This window comes from Corvus cornix, chromosome 2 (assembly GCF_000738735.6).
Source record: "Corvus cornix cornix isolate S_Up_H32 chromosome 2, ASM73873v5, whole genome shotgun sequence".
Classification (NCBI taxonomy): Eukaryota; Metazoa; Chordata; class Aves; order Passeriformes; family Corvidae; genus Corvus; species Corvus cornix.
The window spans coordinates 4,072,464-4,086,460 of NC_046333.1; the positions used below are offsets into that span (position 1 = coordinate 4,072,464).

General features: G+C 39.9%; 1 protein-coding gene across 9 annotated transcripts in view; it reads left to right on the forward strand.

Moving 5' to 3' along the window:
* The window catches only part of CTDSPL (CTD small phosphatase like), an 80,857-nt gene that overhangs the window by 40,604 nt on the left and 26,256 nt on the right, over positions 1-13,997 (forward strand). For 6 of the 9 annotated variants that reach the window (XM_019283158.2, XM_010394811.3, XM_010394812.3 and 3 more), the window contains exons 2-3: positions 6,227-6,381; positions 12,914-12,946. In XM_019283158.2, the coding sequence (XP_019138703.1) occupies positions 6,227-6,381; positions 12,914-12,946 (188 nt within the window). The remainder of the gene's footprint in view (positions 1-6,226; positions 6,382-12,913; positions 12,947-13,997) is intronic. The other 3 variants (XM_010394814.3, XM_019283157.3, XM_039550129.1) reach the window with 1 other exon arrangement.

The window sequence follows — 13,997 nt, forward strand, 5'->3', positions numbered from 1 at the left end:
AGGCCTGTAATAAATAATTTATGTAGGGCAAAATAAGGGGGTTTTTTTAGCTTTAAGCTACTGCAACAGGAACATTTCCAAAGCTTTCTTTGGTTAGGTAGAGGTCTTTGTACAGCTTTAGCTGAATTGATGGATGAATTAGCATCCATCCTGATGATTTTTGTTCTAGGTACTGTGTGAAATTTTATTTTTGAGGACTTCTGGAGGTACAGAAATGAAACTAGTGTTTTGATACCCACTAGAAAACTTGTCTTAGAATGGGATAAGCTGTTCTTCTGTCATCATTTCATTTAACGTTCAGGCGCAACTCATGAGCTTGTTTTCCAAAACATCATGGAATGATTTACTAAGAGTAGTGTTCAGTTTTTTCCTAAAATTCCCTAAAAGCTCCTAAATCATATTGATATTTTTTTCAGATCAAAGTGCACTGACCTAAAGAAATTATCTCAAAAATAAAAATAAGTTACTCGGTTATTTTTCCCTCATGTCCCCACCTGCCTTACATATTCAAGCTTTTTTTCTTGCTCATAACTTCCATCCAGAGCAAACTACTAATGGAATGCCTGGGAAACAGGTTGGTGGAGAAGGAGAGTCAAATGCTTTGGAAAGATTTTTATTTCACTAAACTAGTCTGGGATCCTTCCCTTCAAAGTAATAATTTCAGTGGAAAACCCAGAACCTTACTTTTATTTAATTGTGTTGCTGGGGGAAGAAGAGTTGCCAGTTTCAGTTGAAATTAAGGTAATTCTGGGATATAATATGCTGAATTTAAGCAGAGCAATTTGCTTGGGCTATACATGTTTGAAGGTTAAACCAGTTGTGGGTGGTTGTTTCAGGTATTGTGACAGTGCTTTTATTGCTATATTTTCTGCAGAGTTTACATGAGAGGTGAAACCTTTCAATGATAAACTGCAAATGGCATTTTAAAACTAAAGGTACGAGAGCACCACATGCAGATCTGGCACTAAGGGTTGTAAAACAATTTCTGTCCTGGTTAGTACATCACAAAAAGAGGAGCTGTATCAGCAAGTTGATGGTTTTCTCCTTAACTGTTTCCATCTTGAGGCGTGTGGGATATAAAATTTCATTTTTCTGAGAAGATCAGATACAGCCTTTTACAAAGTTGGAGAAATTAGACATTTCTAATCATGTATAGATTTTAAAACTGCTTCCTTTGAAGAAAGGCTTTGTTTAATATCACTTAATTCTGACTCGCCTCTTTCCGTCCTGTGTTACAAACTAACTTGTGGTGAGAGCTCCCCATACCCAGATGTTCATTTTATTCATTTAGTGAGCTCATCTGTAAGCGAGGAAGTCTCTTCATTATCCAGTTTCATATTATTTGGGAGAACTGGATATTGCATTCATTTAATTAGGAAAAATTCAGCGGTAATTAGCTTGTTCCTGGCTGCAGAGGAATGGGCTTGGAGCCTTCCAGTCATCCCGAGGTGGCTTCCTGCAGCAGCGAGGGGTTTGTGGTACTGTGGCTGCACAAGAATCTGCTTTTGTAATTTCACATCTCTACAGCGAGATCTGATGGGGAAAGCCCTCAACTAAACTTTTTTAGAGTACAGTACATGAGGGAAAAAGCTTTTTTTTTTTTTTACTGTGTAACTTGTGCTGTTGCTGGAACTGTCCTGGTGGGAGAGCAGCACAACCCTTCTGCCTTCCAGAGGAAGCTTTGTGTGAAAGGAGCTTGGAGAAGATGCTGTAGATTACTTCTATTAGCACCTCTTGTATTAATTTCTGCTATAACATTTGTGTTATTGTACCTGTGTGTGTTAATACTTGGGGTTTGTTGTGGACTTTTTCTCCCTGTTCTCTTGTAAACCACCCAGTACGGCTCCATACCTCCCATTTAAGCTTATGTGACTGCAGGAATTTATTTTAAAATTTGGCCTTTATCTTTCCTTGAGCCCCTCCCCAGTGCTGTGGGTTTGTTAGGACTTGCCAGAAGACTTCCATAAGCATGGTTCTGGGACTGTCTTTGGATTCCAGACAATTCAGGGATTAACATACCCTCAAACAATGGGTGGCACACGGGTCATGGGCAGTGAGGCTTGTCCTTAGAAATGGCATCTGGAAATTACAGGAGAGACCCTAAACTGGGGCCAGTCTGCACCAGAGTTACTTCCCTTCTAGACAGAAACCACTGTGCTCCTGTTTTTGACCCTGGCTGCAAATAACATTTTACAAATTCAGGTAATTTGACAAAAGTGCTTCACTGAAGGCTCTTGCAGACCTCCAGGAGATCCGTGGCAAAGCAGTGGGGGATCTGTGTACTCTGCTCTTCAGTGCAGCCTTAAACCATATGGAAAAGGAAATAAAGTGATCAAAATTAGTGAAGGAAAAGGTTATTTGTTAGTGCATGTAAATAGATGGGTGCGTATATCTGTGCATCTGTATATAGATTTAAAACCTAACTGTGAAAAGTTGTAGGAAGGCAGCATGACTTTGAATGACTGGCCCTTAAAATAGCAGATGGAATTAAATGTAGATACATGTGACATTTTCTGCATGGGAAGATACAAGAATTCCTCATTTATATTTGCAGCAATGCCTGAAATCCCTACTAATGAAGAGATCTTGGTGGTACAATCAGATCTGAAAAATCACATTAGCCCAATGCACACTTGTTGCAAACCTCAAGTAAGATATTAGGAATTATTAGAAAAGCAAGAGAACAAAGCATTGCGTGGGTGTATAAATTCATGGTGGGATTTCTTCCTTTCATCCTGGATGTTGTGTGTGCTTCCAGTCCCTCTCTTCCTGCTTCAAAAATACAAATTAGGGACTGCAGGAAGGTAAGAAACAAGGATGCTCAGAGTTCTGAAGCAGCTGAGCTCTTGTCTGAGCCGTGGACCTTCCTGCTACACGATACTTTGGGCTCTAAAAGTTGGTGTAGGTTCAGAAAGTGGGGCAAAGCCAAGAAAGAGGAATTTGTGGAGGATTATTGCGCACACATTTGGTGTGTTCAGGTGGGGAGGTCCTTAAACTGCACTTGGAGGGAACCTGGGGTGGTGGGAGGGAAAGCATCTCTCCAGGCTCACCCTGATCCTTTCTTCACCCCTCCTGCAGGCACCTGCTGCTCTGTTTTCTCTGCTTTCACAGAGAACGTATTTTCATCTTGTGGAGTTGTTCTGCCTGGGCTTTTTTGGGACACGGTGTTGAGGTGTTCCATGTGCAGGGTTTGAGATGTAAAATGTCACTGAAAGTGTCCTCAGCATTCAGTGTGGTGGGGTAATGATGGCTTATTGTGTCTGGGGAGGGTGTAGGAAATCAGCTCCAGAAACTGAGGTTGTAACTTCCAAAAGGCGGAGGAGAGGAAAGAAAATGTTCCTTAAATTCCATGTGCTGGATGTTGCAGTTTTGATAACTCACTTTACCCTTACAGTATCATTACTGCCTGGTCTCACCTATGAGCTTTTAAGGAATGCTGGATTTTGTCCTCAGCAGTTCTTTCTCTTTAAAATTTGCTGCCATCCGGAGTACCTAAATTTGTGTTAGTCATTCAACATCAGTGCTTCTTTGCACCTTTATAGTTGTTCTAGTGGTGCTGTCACTGCTTCAAGGAAAGCAAATCCAGCAAACAGTGCACGGATTGCAGGTGGTTCAGGGTAACTAAGGAAGGAGAAACTATTTTCCATGATGCACAGCACTGTCAGGTTGCTAAACATGAGCTAACGGGTGCAAATATTTTCTATATATGCAGTATTTGTATTTTAATGTAGCACAGCACATAAAGCCGCCTGAGAACTTCTGTTCCTTACTGCATCCAAAATTATCATGTATTAAGTCACTGTAAAGCCTCTATAATAGCTTTATAAAATCCCTTTAAAACAACATCTAAATTAGTAGAAAGACCTGTTTGAAACAGCACTGTGTTATGAATGGCAGAATTGTCAAGACTAAAAACCAAGATTAAAATCCAATGAAGGATTATTTTTCCTAGTAAAATGTTTCAGTAAGTGAAAGGGAGTGGCCAGATTGCGAGCGTATGCTTGGATCCAAGTGTTCTTAGAAGGTTTGGACCAATCAGTATTTTTTGTCTAGAGATTTTTGAACGTTTATTTAGAAAATTTACTGTCTCTTTCTATAGTAAGTAGAGAAGATACAAGTATTAGTTCTGAAATGGTTTTGGTGTTCCATTGATCTCTTGTGCTGAGGCTGCGAGGAATTTAAACAGCCTGCTGTAATTGATACCTGCATTCAAATGAGATAATTTGCCCTCATATTTTTAAGTAGAGGCTGAAATGAAGCCAGAAATTATTAGGAAGGTTTCTGTGGCAGTAGCTGTAGGCAGCAGGACACGCAGCATTGTTCCTCCCGTTCTAATTTCAGCGTATTTCAATTTTTAATGTCGGAAAGGAGTTCTCCTTGCCAGGGTTATATTGCAACTAACTTGCTTGTGCTTGCAATACCATTTTTTCTGAGTGCTTTGAAAATGTCCTTCCCAACTGCCCAGGTTTCCTTTGGGGATTTCTAAAACTGTATTGTTGCAAATAGAGTATGACATTTTGAGAATGAGTCTTTTACTGTAACTTGTAGCACTGGTGGCCAGAGTTCTGCATGTGTTTTCTGTTTAACTGGAGTATTGATAAGTAGTGTTGGATTGGTTTCAGTTTACAGATGTCTTTTAAAGTAATGAAATACTTCCTTGAGCACACAAATCTCTGCACAGTTCTGACTTTATCCTGCTGAGTACTTTTTAAATTGGTGGAAGTCTATAAAACCCGTTTAGTTTTTGATATTGGTACACTTTGCTCTTAGTAGCAATTAATAACTGAGCCTGGGCAGTGATTACTGCCTTAAAGTGGAAAAGTATTTTGGCAAATATGGAAATCATAGAATCCTAAAATAATTTAGGTTGGAAGGGACCTTAAATATCATCCAGTTCCAACCCCCTGCCATGGGCAGGGACACCTTCCACTATCCCAGGTTGTTCCGAGCCCCATCCAGCCTGGCCTTGGACACTTCCAGGGAAGGGGCATTCCCTGCTTTTCCATCTTTCTTGTCAAAGCACACGTGGGGACCTGCACACCTTCAGAGCAAGATGGAATCCCCTCAGGTCTTCCAGGGAGATCTGTTCCATTCCACGCACAACCCTTCTTCCACTGAAATTTTCTTTATATATTAATAATTGTGTTGCTTGTACTTCTGTAGCCGATCTCCTTGATTGCACTGTCAGGAGGAAGGTGGATGTGTGTGGAAGTTCCTTAATGATCTGTGAGGGGAAGAAAGATGGGGAATCAAATTTTGATGTCCGTGATGGGACTTACTAAGAATTTCACTTACCTGTAGCTTTGGAATGAGGAAGTGTTTGGTTTCCTATCCGACATAGGAAACAAATAGTTCTAAATAAGCATTATCTAGAAGCATGACAATGGATCATTAAAATAGTTAGTGAACAAATCAAGTATTACTTAAAACATTCTAAACCTTTTCTCCAGCTCTTTTATTTTATTCTTTTTTATTTTAATGTGTGTTCAAGAGTTTTTTTTCTTCGGGAAATCCCTGGATGTCTTTCATGCATTTCTTTTCTCTAAACTATTGCTTTTAACTACAGTTGTCATTCTTTAGAAATGCTACGCTTGCTTTCATTCAGCTGTATGTAATTTTTTACCATTTTAGGGTTATTTTTATCCCAGTAGACCAATAAGTAAGTTGAAAATCAAGGCCAGGGCTCTTGTTTCCTTAGTACCACCCTTGTTCCTGCAGCCTCTATGCCGTGTCTTTGGTCCTCCAGCAGTGCTGTCAAACAGTAACAAGAGGAAACTCAGAAACGTCTCAGAGCTTTTCCTGACCCTTGCAGGACTTTCACATGTTCCACACGTGATTGTGTAGCTGTGTAGAAACTCTACAGTAGGAATTTAGTGCGTCTCTGGTGTTTAGATCTCTTTGCTTCCTCAGTCCAGAGACACATTTTAGCAGCGAGTTATTTTGTGTAATTACAGTATTCACCTTGGATGTTACTTGGAAAATTCTCTGTGTTGTCTCAGTGTGATTATGCAGTTCCAGGTTGTCGCTGTATGAGTCTGACAAGGGAGAAAATGAGTGGAAACAGAAGAAAAGGGGTCTCAATATGCTGGAAAATCCGTGTAATCTTAACACTTGATAAAGATTTCCAAGTATAACAACCATACATCTTCAGTTGTTGTGGTCTGGAAAACCAGGTCTGTACCACATGAATTTATTTTTCTGCTGTGTGTTTTTTTTCTTTCCCCAGTGTCCCAATGTAATATCAGCTTGAAGAAGCAGAGGAGTCGAAGTATCTTTAGCACCTTATTCTGCTGCTTTCGTGACTACAATGTTGAGCCACCATCTACCAACAGCACCAGTGCTCTGCCTCCTTTGGTGGAGGAGAATGGAGGACTTCAGAAGGTCAGGATTTTGCCTTGTTTTGCTGTCATGTGGGTCTTTTGTAAGTGAGGCTTAATTCTGCTTCCAAAGTTCTGTCCTAACAGGTTTCCCTCATGGGGAACAGCTGTGAGTTACAGAAAGAATTACTGGTTTGGTGGTGGATTGCTAATACTGTCTATTCATCTGTAATACAAAACTAATATTTCTTTTATGAGTGTTGGCACTGTACATTTTATAAGCAACCAACGTTTAAAACCTGATTAAGACATTTAAAAAAAATGGAGACTTCCCATAAAATTTCAGCTGCTGAGTTGTCTCCAGCTTTGGTTCCCTTTCCTGATTACAGGAAGGTTAAAATGTGTTCCACTGGAGCATAGTGGAGCCTTCTGGATTTCACTTTAAATGGTTTTTAGTGACGTAAAAACAAATCAAAAGAACTGCTATTATTTGGACCTTTTTTCCTAAGCAGTCCACTTCTTTTTAGTACATGCTGAGTCCAGACATAGCAGTTTTTGGCCATTTTTCCAGGTTATTAAGTTTCATTTAATGAGTCAAATGAATGGATAGAGATTTTAGATACAAATACAAATAGAATACAAACATTACAACACAAATTAGTATGTTCTTTATAAATCTGGTAACACTGAGAGCGTTTGTGTTAAGACCTGAAGAAGTTCAGTTCAATATGGCAAACATAGGAATGCCAAGTTTTCCATACAGTTTTCAGGCCTTTGAGATGGCAAATACATGTGAATCCATGGTGGGAATAATAGCAGAAATGGAGATTTCTCTGTGGGTTTTTTACCCTTCTGCTTTTCACACAGTTTTTAATGTCTGATGCAGCTGATTCCTTACTTCCCTTGTCCAGTCCGTTTTATTCTGGTTTGAATTTTGCTGGTTGTGTTTGAATTCTGAAAAGCTCAGGAAAAAGAGCAAGGAGATGTTTGGTGGGAGAGAGGGAAGGAGAGCAGATGAAAGTGATGGAGATTTTGAGTATGTGTGGAGGTAAAGTCTGAACTGTAACAGTTCCTGCTGAAACTGCTCACGCAGAGGTAAAATGCACTGAAAATCCTGCCAAGAGGAGGGATTGTACATGTATTTTTAGACTTCTTCTGCTAGCCAAGGTACATTTCGAGTGAAATGAGGGAAATCTAGCCTGGATGTGCTGAAGGGAAAGCTGAGTAGTGTGTAGCATGTATGCACACATTCATCAGAGGGAAAAAAAGGGATGGGAAGCTACCAAAATTTCCTTTCCACTATGCTGGGGAATGGAAAGGAGGCAGGAGTGAGACTGCTGGCAAGACTACATCTGGGAGAAAATGGGAGTTCAGCAGAAACTAAAACATGAAACCGGGTTTGTTTATTCTGTAGAAAAATGTGAGTTAAAATGGTCTGGAGTCAGTAGTTTCCAGATTGCATTTTGCAAAACAATTATTTTCTAAATATATCTTATGCCTTGAGAGGTTGCATGTGTGTCCACACAAGTTTTCATCCTCACTCTGTGCTGCCTCAGTGAGCAGTTCTGAAGTTGTGCAATACTTGTACAGGACACAAATCACAGCATTCCTAAAATTACCAGATCAAAACTTAGGAGACTAGAAAAATTCCAAGAATATGTTGAAGAGACTTTAATTAAAGAGTGTTTCCTTCAGTTGAATGAAATGCACTCAGACATTCATATCTTTTTAGAAGAAATCAATATAGCTAAACTTTTAAGTGGTTCTTGAGGTCAAATAAGTCTATGACATTGCTGTTTTAAATGCAGTGTTAAAGATTAATAAGCTCTACATGTGTTTATACTGTTTTTATTTTGAGTGCTAACACAGTGTAAGTAGGAAACTCTTTTAAAGAAATAAAAAGAGCATTGAAGACTTGAATACGTTTGAATATTGTTACACTGTCAGGCTGGTGATTTTTACCAGGAGAGCTGTTTCAGAGCTGTGCAGGCTGCTTGAATTTGGTGGAGCTAACACTGAGCATCTTGTCTAGATTCAGAAATAAGTAAGGTGGGGGAAGCAACAGTGGGCCTTGGATTCTAAATTGGTGAAATGAAATGTCCAGGAATGACAAAATTGCCTCTGAGGAAAGAAAAGAAAACCTGACAACCCACTGCTTAAATTCCTCTGCTGTTTCATTAAAGCTCTTTTTTGCATTAGTTTCACTGCCAGGTTGGAATTGTTTAAGTTCTGTTAAGCTGCTGCTCAAATGGTCACTTAGTCAAATCTGCTCTCTCTTTTATGTGTTATTAATTATTTATCACATCACAGTTCACTTCTGGCCAGGCCCAGTCAGTTCATGTGTTGTGACCCTTTCCTTGAAAAATGGACAAGGAAAATTGCACAATAATGTCAAGCAGTTACCACTAGGAATGAGTATAAAATGGCTTGGATGTACTTTCCTTACGTCTTTGCTGTTCAGTGGAGTTGGGACATGAAAACTGGTGATAAAGACTTCAGAGGAGGGAAGGGAATGGGGAAAGCCTCTGCTGGTTTCACTGGAATTCACTGTTCTGTGTTGCTTCTGGCATATTCTGAAGCTGATGTGATAAGCCAACTTTCTTTGAATTAGGAATCTTGATTTTTGTAAATGCTGACCTGTTCAAAAGGAGGGAAAGTGCGGGAGACTGTTTTATAAAGTGATTGTAAACACAGGACTGAAATTTTGTTCAGAGTAATTGTGATGTGTGATACAATTTTTATTGTTGTTATTATATGGCTCTAGTAGAAAAAAAATGAAATTGGTGCTTCAGATTAATCAGTGCTTCATGATGTGACTTGATGGTGCTTGGCCATCAAGTGTTCTGTCACTTCTTCATGGGATTGGCAGAAACACCAAACTGAGCATGGTTTTGATTAAACAGTTCTTTTCAGTGCTGAATTCTATTCTGTAAAGTGGGGGGGAGGGGTGGGGAGGGAATCCCAAAAACTTCTTTAAAATATTGAGTTCACTTTTAAACCTTCTACTCACAGAGCAGCTGCTTGTCCAAGTGTGACTCTTAATACTGGTAATGAATGGTCCATTCTGTCTCTTAAAGTTTCAATACAACATTTTTTTCAATAATAACTTGTATTTACTGAAACTGTGGCATATTTGTTTTCCTTCAAATGCAGCAGCTATTCAGCACAGCACGAAGTTGCATTTTAAGATGTGATACCTCTGACAATGGGTATATCAGCCTGCCTGCAGCTCGGATGCTGAGCCAGATGTGTCGCTGGGAGTACACAATGTTCAGCCTTATGAACTCCTTGGTAATTTTTTCCTGCCTCCTCAGCAGCAGGCAGCTCCCCAGCACTTTCCAGCCACTGTTCTTTTTTGGTTAGAGTGTTGGGAGAGGGAATTGTGTTTTGCTTTTTTCGGGATAAAATTCAAATCTCCATTTTTGTCCTTCACTTAGCAACTTGGCTCAATTTGTGTATTTTCTGGATGTAAGGTTTTTCTTCTGGGTAAGTTTGTTACCTGACTTCTGAGGTGTTTGTGGATACAGACTTCATTCATTCAGACTTGAAGGGGGTGTCCAGATAGAGGAAGGTGAGAAAAGCTGGATGCAAGCTCTTTTTTCCCTTTGCTTTCAGTCGTGGTGTGGGTGAGGGAGCCCTCACAAGTCTGTGGGCACTTTGCCATTTCACTCCCAACCCACTTCCACTGGAATCATCCTTGCTTTTGTTTCATAGCAAGATCCAGATCAGGCAGATGGCTCCTGGTAATGAGATGAAGCATGAATGAGGAAAGGGATTTTTATACTTGCTGAGTTAGAGGAGAAGCTCTTGATCCACACTCAATAGGGAAGAACACAGAATTAGGAGGAGGTTTTTTTCTGGGGGCAGCAGCTGCTCCCTCTGCTTTCCCTGTCACTGAATTTCCACCTCACTCCAAAAGTTAGGGCTCCTCCTCCCCACTGCCCCATGCCGTCATCTCCCAGGTGATGCTGGAAAGCTGTGTAGATGCCCTGTGGTCGTGTCTCTGACACTCCTGTCTGTTTCAGGGATCTCTATTTACAACACAGTACAGGAAAAAGGATCTTCTCTCTGTCCCACGTGAATGTGGTCCTGCAAAATGAGAAAAAGCTTGTAGTGAGCACATTCTTGAGGTCAAAGTAGCGTCTGCGTCATGCTGGAGACCTCAAGGAGCAGCAGGAGCGTGGGCTCTTTGATGAGGGCACCATTAATGACAGGCTTTCTGAGCAGACATGGAAATCACTCTCCAATGTGGAGGAAGATAATTGAGATTAATGTAAATCATTGTACTTTTTCTCCTGCTTAGCCTTCACTGATCAGAGCAAAAAAATTCCCGATATTTGGTTCTGTTGGTCATACATGTGGTATGGAAGGTCTGTTTAGAGAACAAAATCCCGTCTCCATAGTTATGTTTGTTCTCTCTTTGCTCACTCATTCTGACCTTCTTTGCCTCCCAAAAAGTCCTCTGTATTACAAGACAGAGTTTGAGGGTTTGTCAAGTCACTGAAGTGTTAAATAATAACTGTACTACTGTTTTTGAAGAACCTGTCATGGTCTAGAGGAAGCTTTGTGCTAAAGAAACTAATAGGATAAATCTGTTACTTTGGTCAGCTTCTTCTCTAAAGTGAAATAGCTCCTTACCTTTGAATACAGACTGTTCTGAAAAAAAGCAAAATACTGTGGCCTGTCACTTGGTGCTCCTTGAGCCCACACATGACCATAGAGAGCATTAGTGAGCAACACAGTGCTGGAAATTGTTGTGTTCCAAACTAAAAATTACGTAGCTACAGGAAAAGATAGGATTTATCATTCCATCTGTATGTAGTGTGGAAAAAATAAAACTCATGAAGAAAAAACACCCTGATTTCAATGGCTGGGGACAAACCAGTTCCTGGGTTGTCTTAGGGATACAATAGGGAAATTTTGGCATTCTAGGAACAGCTTTGTTCTGTTACCAACATCAGGAGCTCGTGGAAAGCCTTCAACAAATGCGGTCATCTGTCATCTCTTTCAAACGATGCTGTTATGACCCATTTCCCTTCCTGTTCCAAGGCATTAGGAAATGAGGCAGGACACTTGTAAGAAGTTTCCCAGAGCAGGCTTGTTTTTAAAAAGCATTTGCCTGTTCATGTACAGTTTTGCTTTCCCAGCAGACTCTTGCAGTTCTCTTTCTGCTTGTTTGTCCTGTTCTCATCACTCTCACTACTGTTTTCATTTTTGCATAGGTATTTCCAGGGTTCCCCTTAAGAAATTCACTTGTTTCCCACTTTTTTTTTAACTTAAGAAATTCTGTGAGAAAAATTAAGCAAACAGTAATGCAAGTCCTTTAGAAACTTTGGTTTTGGGTTCCCATGGAAGACAGTTCCACTAACAGGACATTAACGTACTGAATTAAATTTTTTTCTACTCTTACTGCTATTACTCTGAGAAAAACTTGGATTCTTACCAGCTTGTGTGTGTGTGTATTTTTCTAGAAATCAGGTGCTTTTTACCAGTGCCAAGTTTTTGATAGTTCATGATAGTTGCTGCTCTCTAGTTGCTCCTTCAGCTTCTCAGGATTTTGGGCAAACTTCAGTAAAAATTTCTGCTGAGCAGCATTAAAAAAGAGCACTTTAAAAATAATACTGAATTACTTCTTTTTGTCAGTGATGTGTCAACACTGGTAGACTTGAAAACAAATAAGCAGGAGGCTTCTTCAGCTGGAAGAGGCTGTTCTAGTGTTGAAAACAGCCCTTTCAATAGTTCCTCTGCTGGAGATCAGAGCCTGTGTTGTCCAAATATTAAATAATAAAATGATCCACCCAAGCAACATCTATGCTAGAAGGATCAGCTTCCTTTTTTATGTACTGTGCCCACCAGAAAACAAAGTTGGTTTTGAAGGGTTAGAAAGATGAGAAAACAGAGTTCCAGCTTCAGAAATCTCTTACAAATTTGAGTGCCCCTGTGGCCAAGCTTTGTCCATTTTGGAGCTGTCCTTGTTTCTGGATGCCTGAGGATGAGAAGGAAAGGTCAAGTTGGGCGAGACTTTGCTGCCTTCTTTCAAGTGCAGTGCAAAAGTGAGACCATGGGAACAGCACTGGTACTGCTGGATGAGGAAAGTGGGATTCCTTGGATTAGTTTATCATCATCATGTCCTTCTCAGACGTTTTTGCTGTTGCCTAAGTGAAAATGCTGTTTTTCCAAGTCAGTTGTCTCAAATGAAGTTGAGTTCAAGGAGTGGGGTTCTGCCCTGCTGCCAGGGTCTGGCTCAGCCTCTTGTTGCTGCAGTGAAAATTGACAAATATACCCATTAGTAGATCTTAAAGCTGAAAAAGTTCCAGTAAATGCAGGTACTTTCTTATTGCCATCTCTTATTAATCATAGCATGGGTTTTATCAGTCCAGTCTCCTAAAAATCATAAATGCCAGTGTACTAACAGATCATTTCAGCAACTAAAATGCAAAATCCTGGTTTTATTTTTTTTTACCCTGGTTTCTTGAATACTTTGAACTTTTGGTTTAAAATGTTTGAGTGCTACATTTACTGCTCCAGACCTTTGTTCTACCCTTTAAAAGCCATTACCCTTACAGTGATTTTTTTTTTTTTTTCTTTTTCCCCAGGGTGACCAGATGCAGGTCATGCCTATACCAAGTGTATGTATTTTTATCCCTTTTTCTTTTAATAATTTTCATGACTTTTGCTTTGATTCATTTTATGTTGCAGTCTAACAGGTCTGTTTTGTGTTGCATGTTAACAAAAGGATTTTATGTTCTGTCTGTAATGTTGTATCCCCAGAGGTGAGCTGAACTGCATGTGTTCTACAGAGACTGAAAGAAGAGTTTGGGTTTTATCTGTGTTCCATCTGCATTTTTAGCATTTTGAAAACACGTGAAGTAGTCTGAAAGTTGAAGTTATTTTAATAGAGGCAAAAGGTGACTCATCATCACTTTGTGAGACACAGTTACAAAAACCTTTTCCTCTCATTTCCCCCTATATTCCAGTTGAAAAGAAGAGTTGGAAACAGCATAATTTATTTGAAATAAGTCACATTAAGAAAACAGAGCACACTGACTATTGCTCATTACTGCACTTGTTTGAGATGATGCTCTTGGTGTCAGCTGCTGCTTTATGGGCCTTAATATTTCTGTTTATCTTCCCTGGATTAAACTTGGAATGCTGTTTGGCATCTGAATTATTTTTCAAAGCTAAATAAAAGGAAGAAAAAACCAAGTCCTTCAAACCGAAGCTTTTAATTTAATTAGTTTTCACCTTTTTTGGTCAAAAAGCGGCTCTTTTTTTTACAAGGATGAAGGCTTAGGCTTTGTAAAGCTGAAAATGTCTTTTTTTTTTTTTTTGAGCTCCTTTGCTGTTTACAATACTTCATCATTGCAGAGCTTCCCAGAAAATAGCAGTGCTGATGTGTGGAGATAATGACCCAGCCCTCTTGTTTGAGATACTTGGTAGCCTTTAAAGACCTGGATATTCCCCAAGATGCCATTCTTTTCCTTCTTTCCCTTCCTTCTCACGTAGCCCAGCATTACAAAACCTCCTGTAAGAAGCCCCCTGTCTGTGCTGCAGAGCAACAGTGCCAGGAGATCACTGTGACTGTGCAGATCTTCCCTCTTCCAACAGCTTTTCTTGGATTTGAGAACTGTTGGAAATTCCTCTTCATTGCTTACCTGTTATTTCTGATATGGCTCATGC